Here is a 14,119-nt window from a genome sequence, read left to right as displayed (position 1 = left end):
TGCTGTATAGTTTTCGTGGTAGCGGACGAATACTTTATTTGACATACGACAATTGTGTTAACTACCCTCAATTTTTGTTTTATAACAGGGATCCGCGACAACGTAAACTCAGTGGGTCGTGATTCTGATCCGGTAGTAGATTTTGCGAAGCATTGCTCTTGCTAGGCCTAGTGTTAGCAAATTCCCAGATTAGAGCCCCGTGAGCTCATCTACTCGCCCGGTTACGCTGGCATTTAGGTAGGATTAATAATAATTAAATAAAAAGACCACGTGAACTATTAAGCTTATGAAATTTCGGAAATAATAAATGCGAGAATAAAACCGTAAGATTAATTTTAATTATGATCAGGTCACGCGAGGACCAATGAAAATATTAAGTCACCAGATGAATTACGTCAAATTTGTGTCAGTACAAGAGATCCTTAAAGATTACACGGGTGAACGAGCCCACTTGATCTTAAGTTATTACTGCCGCCACCTCGAGACACTGGGGAGTGCTCTGAGGAATTGTTTGAGATGATCCCTTCATCTCTTTTTTATCATCGCACGTCCCGTCATCGGAGCAGAGTTCATCCATATTACCTGGAACCGCTGCGTTCATCGATAGTGCGTTTCCAGAGGTCTTTTTTGCCACGTACCATCCGGTTATGGAATGAGCTCCCCTCCACGGTGTTTCCCGAGCGCTATGACATGGCCTTCTTCAAAAGAAGCTTGTGGGAGAGTATTAAGCGGTAGGCAGCGGCTTGGCTCTGCCCCTGGTATTGCTGAAGTCCATGGGCGACGGTAACCACTCACCATCGGGTGGGCCGTATGGTTGTCTGCCTACAAGGACAATAAAAAAAACACTAGTTCTGAGCTTACAGTACAATGTCTGCTTCACCCTACAAACCGAAACGGATTACTGTTTCACGGCAGAAATAGGCAGGGTGGTCGTACCTACTCGTGCGGACCCCCTACCACTAGTCTTCTTCTATCTTTTCACCTTATCCCACTAGGTGGGGTCGGCATAGCGAATTTTTCTCTTCGATTCTCCTCTATCAGCCGTCATCTCAACACTCACTCCTCTCTCTTTCATATCGTCATTCACACACTCCATTCATGTCTTCTTCGGTCGACCTCGACCTTGCACTACCTAGTAATAAAGCAAATGTGCTTGCGGGTTTGATTTGGTCATAAACGTGTGCTAATGACGTATTTCATTAAAACAATTGGTGATCGCTGGCGGGATTCGAACTCTATTACTGTTGCATCGCTAGACACGAGTACACCGGGCGACTTATCCTTTAGGCCGCGATGAGATAGTTTGCTTATGTACTAAAATAAAGAAGACCCTCAATGTTTCAGGTCGCACCTTCGGTCGCCCGTTCAAGAAAATGGCGCAAGCTATGATCCCTCTGGCGTTCCAAGTGGGGGCCGCCTCCACGTGGGCCGTCATAGCCGCCATCGTCGGAGTCAAGACCTTAGCCGTGGTGCTGCTCATCCTCAAGCTGTTACTGTTGGCTGGAGCAGCGAAAGTGAGATATATTCATTTTGTATATATTATTTTTTACTGGTGGTAAGATCTCATGTGAGTCCGCACGGGCAGGTACCACCACCCTGCCTATTTCTGCCGTGAAGCAGTAATGCGTTTCGGCTTGAAGGGTGAGGTAGCCGCTGTAACTATACTGAGACCTTACAACTTATATCTCAAGGTGGATGGCGCATTTACGTTGTAAATGTCTATGGGCTCCAGTAACCACTTAACACCAGGTGGGCTGTGAGCTTGTCGACCCATGTAAGCAATAAAAAAAATTAAAAAAAATATTTAACTACCTTCTCTTTTTTTCCACCTTATCTATGGGGTCGGCACAGCTAATTTTTCTATTCCATTTTTTTTCTCCTAACTATGCTGATAACCTTGAGAGGCTATTTCAGCTTCGCCCTAACATACCTATAGGTGAGGTCACGGGGCTCAAGCCGGAGTGTTGCTAACACTGGCCCTAGCTAGGGCAGTGCTTCGCAGAATCTACCACCGGATCGGAAACGCGACCCACTGAGAAGATCCGGCGAGAAACTCAGTGGGCTGTGTCTATGGGTTTCCATTCTCTTCTAGCAGCCGTCATCTCCGTCTCACTTCTCTCCCTCTCTCTTAACGTCATTAACACACTCCATCCATGTCTTCTTCGGTCGACCTCTTCCCCCTCTACCTTGCACTACTATTTTGTAACTACCCTCAAATCTGATTCATTAAGCAGCCCTAAAAATTAGCCTCGATTGATTCAAATAAGAATTTGAATTGTTGTTAAGACGTAATCATTTTTTTTTAAATACATTCGAAGCTCCTTATCCGCGCTTCGGACATTCGCGTTTTCACTATACGCGGATTAGAAAAACGCGGCACAATTCCTGTAATCGCGGTTAAAGATTTTTCTATTCGCGGTGCTAATTGGTACATCGGTACATGCACATTTATAAAAAATATTCCAATATGTAGTTACCCAACCGAATATCCTTTGTAAGCGCGTCGTCAAATGGACTAATAAAAAAGTAAAATAGACCTTATTACGACCATACCTAGGAACATGTCCCCTATAATCCCATATATGTAAATTAACGTACTGTATAGGCTAGGTACCAGAGAATAACTAGGAAAAAAATGACTGACAAAAAACGGTAAGAAAGTGTAAAAGAATGACAGAGAAAAGAAACATGGCGAAGACGATTGAACAAACAAAGCGTAAAAAAGGTGTCATTTAATTTTTAATTATTATAATAGAAAAAGATTTCAGAAAAGAACATTAAAAGTACAACACCGGATCTTATTTTATGTGCCATGATCCCAATTATATATGTCGGCGCAAATATGACTATTTACCTACTGATCATCAACTAATTACTCTGTGATAAGAAATTGATGTTAAACAGTTCCTTTTATTGTAATTTCAATACTTTAAAACGTGTTTGAAAAACGTGTAAACACGCTCACGTGTTTAAAACGTGTCAACACGCTCACGGGTAGGAAGCCCCATAAATACGGCCGTGCTGTCTAGCACTGATTTACCGACCGATCAGTCTCCTCCCAGCGATAGGCAAAATTTACGAACGGCTCCTTCGGAAACGCCTCTGGGACTTCGTTACCGCGAATAAAATTCTAATAGACGCGCAGTTTGGATTCCGCGCCAAACACTCGTGCGTACAACAAGTGCACCGCCTCACGGAGCACATCTTAATAGGGCTAAATAGGCGTAAACAAATCCCGACCGGCGCCCTCTTCTTCGATGTAGCGAAGGCGTTCGACAAAGTCTGGCACAACGGTTTGATCTACAAACTGTACAACATGGGAGTGCCAGACAGACTCGTGCTCATCATACGAGACTTCTTGTCGAACCGTTCGTTTCGATATCGAGTAGAGGGAACTCGTTCTCGTCCCCGTCATCTGACTGCCGGAGTCCCGCAAGGCTCCGCACTCTCCCCGTTACTATTTAGTTTGTATATCAACGATATACCCCGGTCTCCGGAGACCAATCTAGCGCTCTTCGCCGATGACACGGCTATCTACTACTCGTGTAGGAAGATGTCGTTGCTTCATCGGCGACTCCAGACCGCAGTAACCACCATGGGACAGTGGTTCCGGAAGTGGCGAATAGACATTAACCCCACGAAAAGCACAGCGGTGCTATTCAAAAGGGGTCGCCCTCCGAATACCACTTCGAGCACCCCACTCCCCAATAGGCGCGTAAACACCTCCGCCGTTAGCCCCATCACTCTCTTTGACCAGCCCATACCGTGGGCCCCGAAGGTCAAATACCTAGGCGTCACCCTCGACAGAGGGATGACATTCCGTCCCCACGTAAAAACGGTACGCGATCGCGCCGCGTTTATACTAGGACGACTCTACCCAATGCTTTGTAGACGAAGCAAACTGTCCCTCCGTAATAAGGTAACCCTCTACAAAACTTGCATACGCCCCGTCATGACGTATGCAAGCGTAGTGTTCGCTCACGCGGCCCGCACCAACTTGAAACCCCTTCAGGTTATACAATCCCGATTCTGCAGGATAGCCGTCGGAGCACCATGGTTCCAGAGGAACGTGGACCTCCACGATGACCTGGAGCTCGACCCCGTCAGTAAGTATCTACAGTCGGCATCGCTGCGCCACTTTGAGAAGGCGGCACGACATGAGAACCCTCTTGTCGTGGCCGCCGGAAACTACATACCCGATCCTGTAGACCGTTTGGTAAACCGTCGACGTCGCCCAAAGCACGATTTTGGGGGTCGATTGCTTCCCGCTTCCGTAGGTTTTACCCGCGATTCCCTACAAGTGACCCCTGGGTGGTGCAAAACGGGAGCCGAATACATAATCGGTGGTAGGACTTGTCCGACTGGCTGGCGACCACCCTCCAACTAGAGTCCGCCGCCAAATAGCCTAGCTGTGTTCCGGCGTGTGGGTTGGAGAGCCAGTGTTATTCCTCCCCTTTCCTCTTCCTTGTTGGGGGTGAATCTTGGCGATATCTGGAACATGCGGAGCAGACATGCGTGTGAGCTCGCGGGACGTGATTGTTTGACGGGGGTATAGGGAGACCCAGTGAAACGGTGTTCGCCGCCGCCCGCCGGTCAGTTGGGGACCTGAACCCGGGTGTCACTACTAAACTCCGCCCCGGGAAGCTGTCCCGCCAACCGGTGTAAAATCCTGTCGTGCGGTCGTCGTGCCGGAGTCGGAGACCGGAGTGGATCCCGGCGATCGCACGCAGGGTGGACTGGGGGCCCTTCCATGCCCTGCGTCGGTCGCTCACGCAACCCGTGGTCGAGCACGTACTGTGCTCCGCGCTTTATTCAGGTATTGTCACGATTTCGCCTCGAACATCCTACCCCACCCAATCCCACTCTCCAAATAAAATTAAAAAAATAATATATGAAAGTTCGAAAAAGGAAAAGGGTTTTGTCGGCGATTCCCCATTCCACATTTAATGTGGATTTCAGCAATGTAAGGGGTCTACATAGCAACCTCGACGCCGTACACCACCATCTTGAGACGGCGCAGCCTGCCCTCCTTTTTCTGACGGAGACGCAGATATCTGCTCCGGATGATACTTCGTACCTTGAATACCCCGGCTACGTATTGGAGCACAACTTCCTGCGTAAAGCCGGGGTGTGTGTATTCGTCCGGGCTGATGTCTGTTGTCGCCGTCTACGAAGCCTCGAACAACGGGACCTGTCCCTCTTGTGGCTGCGCGTAGATCACGGGGGTTGTACCCGAGTCTACGCGTGCCTGTACAGGTCCCACAGCAGTGATGCAGGTTCAGCTCTGATAGAGCATGTGCAAGAGGGGACTAACCGCGTGCTTGAGCAGTACCCATCTGCGGAGGTGGTGGTTCTTGGAGACTTTAACGCTCACCACCAAGAGTGGTTGGGGTCCAGAACCACTGACCTCCCGGGTCGGGCTGCCTACGATTTCGCCTTGGCCTACGGCCTCTCCCAGCTGGTGACACAGCCCACCCGTGTCCCAGATATTGAGGGGCACGAGCCTTCTCTGTTGGACCTTCTGCTGACCACCGATCCAGCCGGATACAGTGTGGTGGTCGACGCTCCACTTGGATCGTCTGATCACTGCCTTATCCGTGCTGCCACACCACTCTCTCGTCCTAGTCGTCGAACGACGACCAGGTATCGAAGAGTTTGGCAGTATTTGTCAGCAGATTGGGATGGATTGCGTGAGTTTTACGCATCCTACCCATGGGGGCGGTTCTGCTTTTCCTCTGCTGATCCTGACGTCTGTGCGGACCGTCTTAAAGACGTGGTGCTCCAGGGGATGGAATTGTTTATCCCCTCCTCTGAAGTGCCCGTTGGGGGTCGCAGCAGACCCTGGTATAACAATGCCAGCAGGGATGCTGCACACCTCAAGCGGTCCGCATACGTTGCATGGGATGATGCTAGGAGACGTCGGGATCCTAACATCTCAGAGGAAAGGCGGAAATATAACGCCGCTTCCAGGTCCTATAAGAAGGTTATTGCCAGGGCGAAATCGGAGCACGTTGCTAGAATTGGCGAGCGACTGAAGAGCTATCCCTCTGGGAGCCGTGCTTTTTGGTCGCTCGCCAAAGCTGCAGAAGGTAACTTTTGCAGGTCTAGTCTCCCACCACTACGCAAGCCCGATGACAGTCTGGCCCATAGTGCGAAAGAGAAGGCTGACCTTCTGGTCAAACTCTTCGCCTCGAACTCGACTGTGGACGACGGGGGTGCCACACCACCGAACATCCTCCGGTGTGATAGTTCCCTGCCGGAGATCTGCTTTACACAGTGTGCAGTCAGGCGGGAACTCCGACTCCTGGACGTCCATAAGTCGAGTGGGCCAGACGGCATCCCTGCAGTGGTTCTAAAAACGTGTGCCCCTGAGCTGACGCCTGCGCTAACGCGTTTGTATCGCCTCTCTTATTGCGCTAACAGGGTTCCGTCTTCATGGAAGACCGCCCACGTCCACCCTATCCCCAAGAAGGGTGACCGGTCGGACCCATCGAGCTATAGGCCTATCGCGATAACTTCCTTGCTTTCCAAGGTGATGGAGCGAATAATTAATATACAACTCCTGAAGTATCTGGAGGATCGCCAGCTGATCAGTGACCGACAGTACGGTTTCCGTCACGGTCGCTCAGCTGGCGATCTTCTTGTATACCTTACTCACAGGTGGGCTGAAGCCTTGGAGAGCAAGGGCGAGGCTCTTGCTGTGAGCCTTGATATCGCGAAGGCCTTCGACAGGGTCTGGCATAGGGCACTTCTGTCGAAGCTACCATCTTACGGAATCCCCGAGGGTCTCTGCAAGTGGATCGCTAGCTTTCTGGATGGGCGGAACATCACGGTCGTTGTAGACGGTGATTGTTCTGATACCATGACCATTAACGCTGGCGTTCCACAAGGTTCGGTGCTCTCCCCCACGCTTTTCATCCTGTATATCAATGACATGCTGTCTATCGATGGCATGCATTGCTATGCGGATGACAGCACGGGGGATGCGCGATATATCGGCCATCAGAGTCTCTCTCGAAGCGTGGTGCAAGAGAGACGATCAAAACTTGTGTCTGAAGTGGAGAACTCTCTGGGGCGAGTCTCCAAATGGGGTGAATTGAACTTGGTTCAATTCAACCCGTTAAAGACACAAGTTTGCGCGTTCACTGCGAAGAAGGACCCCTTTGTCATGGCGCCGCAATTCCAAGGAGTATCCCTGCAACCTTCCGAGAGTATTGGGATACTTGGGGTCGACATTTCGAGCGATGTCCAGTTTCGGAGTCATTTGGAAGGCAAAGCCAAGTTGGCGTCCAAAATGCTGGGAGTCCTCAACAGAGCGAAGCGGTACTTCACGCCTGGACAAAGGCTTTTGCTTTATAAAGCACAAGTCCGGCCTCGCGTGGAGTACTGCTCCCATCTCTGGGCCGGGGCTCCCAAATACCAGCTTCTTCCATTTGACTCCATACAGAGGAGGGCCGTTCGGATTGTCGATAATCCCATTCTCACGGATCGTTTGGAGCCTCTGGGTCTGCGGAGGGACTTCGGTTCCCTCTGTATTTTGTACCGTATGTTCCATGGGGAGTGCTCTGAGGAATTGTTCGAGATTATACCGGCATCTCGTTTTTACCATCGCACCGCCCGCCACCGGAGTAGAGTTCATCCATACTACCTGGAGCCACTGCGGTCATCCACAGTGCGTTTCCAGAGATCTTTTTTGCCACGTACCATCCGGCTATGGAATGAGCTCCCCTCCACGGTGTTTCCCGAGCGCTATGACATGTCCTTCTTCAAACGAGGCTTGTGGAGAGTATTAAACGGTAGGCAGCGGCTTGGCTCTGCCCCTGGCATTGCTGAAGTCCATGGGCGACGGTAACCACTCACCATCAGGTGGGCCGTATGCTCGTCTGCCTACAAGGGCAATAAAAAAAAAAAAAAAAAAAAAGCACGTCATCACGGATCCTCCTGATCCATTAACGGTGCTTTTAGGCAATACAAGCACCGGTCACCGTCCTCGCCGAACCCGTCGCTTGCGACGAAGGGCTCGACGAGCGAATTAACCCACAGACACAGCCCACTGAGTTTCTCGCCGGATCTTCTCAGTGGGTCGCGCTTCCGACCCGGTGGTAGATTCTGCGAAGCACTGCTCTTGCTAGGGCGGTGTCAGCAATTCTCCGGTTTGAGCCCCGCGAGCTCACCTACACAAGCTAGGGTACGCTGAAGTAGCCTCTCAAGGCTATCAGCATAGGTAGGAAAAAAAAAAAAAAAAAAAAAAAAAAAAAAAAAAAAAAAAAAAAAAAAAAAAAAAAAAAAGCACTGATTGATTCGTGTCCGAGCCGTTGTACTGTACGGATATCTCTGTAACGTTGTTATGCTTCTCGTGCAATATACGAAGTTTTCGTGAAGTTCTCGTGAAGTTTTGTTTCGGAAACCCAAACATGAGTCATTCGTCAAGAAAGTGATGACCGCGACGTCAGCGGTGCTGACGTCACACTTTTTAAAAACAATACGGACGTCCCTACATCCGTCATATATATATATATAATATGTTAATTAAACTGAAATAATATTGTGTTCAATTTCCTTTTCGGCACTTTCATAGGTCAATGTTAATTTTTATTTTTCAAAATCTCATTATTTATTTTTTATTATACTTTCGAAAATAATGCTTACTATGTTAATTTATGAAAATAACGAATACTAATAATATATTTTTATATCTTGACGTGAGATAAACGTAACTTCTAACATTAACAGAAATTATATATCTATACTTAATATTATAAAGCTGAAGAGTTTGTTTGTTTGAACGCGCTAATCTCAGGAACTTTTTTTTTTCCTACCTAAGCTGATAGCCTTGAGAGGCTATTTCAGCGTAACAGTGGCTAGTAGGTGAGCTCACGGGGCTCAAACCTGATGACGTTGCTAGCACGAACCCTAGCAAGAGCCGTGCTTCAGAGAATCTACCACCGGATCGGAAACGCGACCCACTGAGAAGATCCGGCGAGAAACTCAGTGGGCTAGTTGGAACTACTGCTCTGATTTGAAAAATTCTTTCAGTGTTAGATAGTCCATTTATCGAGGAATGCTATTGGCTATATAACATCACGCTAAGACCAATACAAGCGGAACACCAATAAAGAATGTTTCAAAATCGGGTTTATTTTTACCTTTTGAGAGCTTCCGCTGCGTGCGCTGCAGAAACGGTTAAAGTTTCGCTAAAATAATGTATGACAGAGTTGTTCCCCTTAAAAAGATCTAAAAAAAAGTCCGCGACATCATATGTCTATATGTTAAGGTTGGCTCACTATAACGTTTTTTATGCTAACCAAATTTGTTCTAAAATAAAGCATTATTTCGTCTTCTCGCATTAAAACTGTATAATCTCAAAACTTACTAATCTTACAGGAGACTGTTTTAAAAGTTTAACATGCGATATTTTTAATATTTAATCATCTTTGCAACATTAATTTTTTATTTTGTACCAGTTACATTATCTGTCTTTTAAAGTAAGATATAAATTTATGTCTTAATTTTGTTAATAGTAGTCAAAACATAGGTAAACAAAAAAACCAAAAAAAAACTTAAAATTAACTACGCTCTTTTGACAGTATTTATTAGAAAAATACTGGTTATAACCAAATGATTCCGCATATATCAACTCAATTTCGAATATCTTTGGAAATTGTACGCTTTTAATGCGAAAAGACGATTTATGAACTATTTCCACGCGGACGAAGTCGCGGGCAAAAGTTAATTTAGTATAAAATTTTTTAGTGAAGAAACTAAATGAGAATTTTTAGGTTAGAGTACATTTTTTGCGCTATATTAATTAAGTGGGCGACTGATTCATTTTGTGTTTGTTTTTGTTTCTTACTCACAAGTCCGGTGAAAGTGGCTTTCTTTGTCATATGACGTGTGAGTGTAACCTAACACGTGATATCTGAGGAGCGGGCCCGTTTTGGTATTCCAATGTCCTGTGTGCTTAGTGCGAGTTATTTATCATTCTCGATAGCGTAAAATTTAACTTGAAGTCGTCGTGGCCTAACGGATAAGACGTCCGATGTGTTCGTGTTGAGGGATGCACCGGTGTTCGAATCCCGCAGGCGGGTACCAATTTTTCTAATGAAATACGTACTCAACAAATGTTCGCGACTGACTTCCACGGTGAAGGAATAACATCGTGTAATAAAAATGAAACCCGCAAAAATTATACCACCGCCCTGCCTAATTCTGCCGTGAAGCAGTAATGCGTTTCGGTTTGAAGGGTGAAGCAGCCGTTATAACTATACTTGAGACCTTAGAACTTATATCTCAAGGTGGGTGGCGCATTTACGTTGTGGATGTCTATGGGCTCCAGTAACCACAACACCAAGTGGGCTGTGAGCTCGTCCACCCATCTAAGCAATAAAAAAAATTATTCAATTTTGTATGCAGTTGGAACAACGCCCCTAACGGCAAACGTAGGCAAACGATCCCATACCATACACAAACTCGCACTAAGCGCACTGGTCCCCACGTCTCTGATTATTTTCGAGAAATGTGACGTTACGAATTTCATTCGCGCTTATATCGATCGCATTATTTGCAGCTTGGGGCTCTGTTCGGCGCCAAAGGCCAGTACAGCGTGGCCTGGGAGACCCCGTATCCGCACGCGCACCAAAAAGAGATACATTTGCACATACACAACGGACACCACGAGCTGCACGACGACAGCGCGCTAAGTAAGAAAACATAGAAAACACTATAAATAAGCGACATGTACCGCCCAATAGCGTAACTACGTTGCATTTGTTTATTTCAAGACACAATACGTTATAGAAAGAATTATACATTTATTAAATTAAATTATTTAACTGCATACCTGTTGTTTGTTTACAATATTCAAATATCCATTGCGTAGCTTCGGACGAGTCCACAAAGCATAATTTTTCATGTAGTTCATTCATTTAACAATAGGTGGCGTTGTAACATATTTTTTACTTTTAGCCTCCTGGAACAGAGATGGCGCTGCGGGCGTTCAAGATGTGAACACGAATGTGCTAATGGATCCATACGCCGCCGGGCCCCAGACAATTAGCACTCCTTACGGTAACTACGTCAAAGTGGAACCAGCCGCTAACAATGGATTGACTAATATTTTTTAAAGAAAGCATACAAATGCTCCTGGAAGCAACAGGGAATCATTGAGAAATTCGTCAGCAGTCATTCTAGATCTTTCTACAAAAGATGACGCTTTAAACCCGAACCGCAAGCTTGTCTAGCTTTTGACTTAATCAAGAAACATTTTTATCTAAAAGCTCTGACAAGTCGTGATCTTAAAGCCACTTCTCAATCACGCGTCATTATCAGAACTGACGTGATGATTAGATACATTGTTCAATAATCCGAATTGTCGAAAGTTAGTTATTGAGTATATAAAATTACTAGATGTAATCGCCCGCTTCGCTAGACATTTAAAATTAAAATATTATTTATTGTCATTATTATTAGGAAGTCCAACGCTCATATAAATATTAGCCTATCCATTAAGTGCATGTATTTTCTACATGGATACCAAGTTTCAATATTAGTAAAGATATATTAAGTAGACGATATTAGTAAAGATATAGATTCGTAAGTATATTATTTAGATTAGTGTTAATGTGATTGTAGCTAGCTCCAAGTGTCTATGATAAATGATATACCAATAATGAATTACATATCAATTAGTCCACTTTTTTTTATTGCTTAGAAGGGTGGACGAGCTCACAAACCACCTGGTGTTAAGTGGTTACTGGAGCCCATAGACATCCACAACGTAAATGCGCCACCCAACTTGAGATATGAGTTCTAAGGTCTCAAGTATAGTTACAACGGCTGCCCGACCCTTCAAACCGAAACGCATTACTGCTTCACGGCAGAAATAGGCAGGGTGGTGATATCCACCCGCGCGGACTCGCAAGAGGTCCTACCACCAGTAAAACTCCATTATTATTGAGATAAATGATATAGCAATAACGAATGACATCTATAATATTAATACGTGAAGCAAAAACTTTGTATCCCTTTTTACGAAAATTGCGCGGACGGAGGAGTATGAAATTTTCCACACTTATAGAGAATATAGGGAAGGAGTGCAGAATGTTAATTTTTTTTTTAAATTATGCATTAAAAATACATTAAATGAATAAAGAAAACATTACACACCCTACATATCTGACGCACACACGCATGCATATTGTTTATTGTCAAACTTTTGTTCTTGACGTCTGTTGTCAAATTGAGATTAAATATTGTTTGTCTTTGTTAATATTTTTTATAGTGTAGTCTTGGCGAAATTTGTGATTATAGAAGTATAAAATACAATCATAATAGTGTACAAACTTACAATTCCAATTAATTATAGTTGAATTTCGACTACTGCGGGACCTCTAGTATCAATTAATTAGTCTACTCCATTATTAATGAGTATTTTAAAGGTATTTATATTTAGCGCTTATAAGGGTAGATGTTGAATTTCATTATTGTAATAATATGTATTACTTATGTACTTTGAAAGCGAATGTTTTAAGGAAACATTATTTGAATAACTGGTAGGAGGAAATTTGAATGTATTTATTGTATTGTAATGTCTGATTATATAGTTATCCTGGTGAAACTGGAAAGGCCTCGAGGACACCAGTAATCCTTCAATCATAAAAAAAAACACGTGTGGCACTCGGAGACTGCCGCGGTAAAGCTATTGCATAGCATTTTTATCAACTTATGCATTATAAATCGACAATAATAATTTAATATTAAAACAACAATAAAATGAGACCACGCTATATTTATAAACATTAACAAAAGCAAAACATTAACTGTCCCCTTCACACTCATAACCTAGACCGCGCGAGAGAGAGATGGGCAGACTTTTCATGATGCAGTGTGACGTCACGCCGCGCGCTTATTCACAAACACTACACAAGCGCAACGTGTGAATGTGTTGAACGCGAGCTACATAGTAGGCGTAGTGGGGGTGTCAGGTTATTTTCGTTACGGAATTTCTTGATTCAGTCGCCGCGCTCAAAGCCCACTATAAAAGCTATGCAATAGCTTAATAGTTTTCAATAACGTACCTAGTTTTAGTAAAAATAAATCACTGCGGCGGGTATTTTTAAAATATATTTATATTTTGTGATGTTTAATTTTACATTTTACATAGATACATACATGCAATCGCTTTTACAGTATTCAAAGGAATATATTAACAAATTCACTTAACAAATAATTACAACTTTATAATTTTGTAACATTAATAATGATTGTAAGTGTACACGTAATTAACGGCCGTCTGGTGTAGTGGTAAGTGACATGGTCACTACACAAGGGGGTCGCGGGTTCGAATCCCGCCAAGAGAAGATATTTGTATGATAAATATAAAAATGTCTTTTCCAGGGTTATGGATGTATATTAAATATGTGTATGTGTATAATAAAAATCTTATATTTATTTCCGTTATCTGGTACCTGTAACACAAGTTCTTTATGAACTTATCACGGGACCAGTTAACGTGGCGTGATTGTTAGTAAATATTTATTTATAATTCGAGCAAGTTTGTAACATTTTATCGTTTTAGGGATGGCGTCACCAAAAATTCAAAAAGTAGTCGATGAATCATTACGATTATGTTCGTAATGTACTTACTATATAATGAGTATATTTAATGAAATAAATATCTCATATAAGGAGTAAACAGCTGTAGAATGTTATAAATAAATTTTACTGTTATATTTATTAGGCGCATCTAACCCTTTGTCTTGTGTGATAACAGTAGCATAGCAATAAAGTTCATATAATATGTATATTTAAGTTTAATCTAATCATAAATGGTGATAATAAAACAATCATGTAAATGAAGTTTTTTATTTTATTTTACCAAGTATACACCACTCTTTTGGAGGTCTGTAATGATCCAAACACACACAGAAACAGAAACAGATCCGACTTACATCTAGCAGATAGTTCTAGATTAAACTATTATAGACACAGTCTTCTGCAGCTCTGTACTGATCCCGAGCTCTGCTCCTTTTTTAATTCATTTTTTTATTGCTATAATTTTTGCTTTTAATGCTTTTATTGATATAAGTTCTAAGGTTTCAGTATAGTTACAACGGCTGCC

The 14,119-nt window shown here is 44.0% G+C and overlaps 1 protein-coding gene across 1 annotated transcript in view; it reads left to right on the top strand.

Annotated features, from left to right (window-relative positions):
* LOC114252694 (uncharacterized) overlaps nucleotides 1-13,853 on the top strand; it is a 30,120-nt gene extending 16,267 nt beyond the window's left edge. The window contains exons 2-4 of the mRNA XM_028187279.2: nucleotides 1,345-1,514; nucleotides 10,568-10,700; nucleotides 10,966-13,853. Coding sequence (XP_028043080.2) covers nucleotides 1,345-1,514; nucleotides 10,568-10,700; nucleotides 10,966-11,123 — 461 coding nt within the window. The 3' untranslated portion in view covers nucleotides 11,124-13,853. The remainder of the gene's footprint in view (nucleotides 1-1,344; nucleotides 1,515-10,567; nucleotides 10,701-10,965) is intronic.
* The last annotated feature ends 266 nt before the right edge of the window (nucleotides 13,854-14,119 follow it).

Source organism: Bombyx mandarina, chromosome 02 (genome assembly GCF_030267445.1).
Source record: "Bombyx mandarina strain Sakado chromosome 02, ASM3026744v2".
Lineage (NCBI taxonomy): Eukaryota > Metazoa > Arthropoda > Insecta > Lepidoptera > Bombycidae > Bombyx > Bombyx mandarina.
The sequence above is the reverse complement of the archived record's forward strand: the minus strand, read 5'-3'. Positions and strand labels throughout refer to the sequence as shown.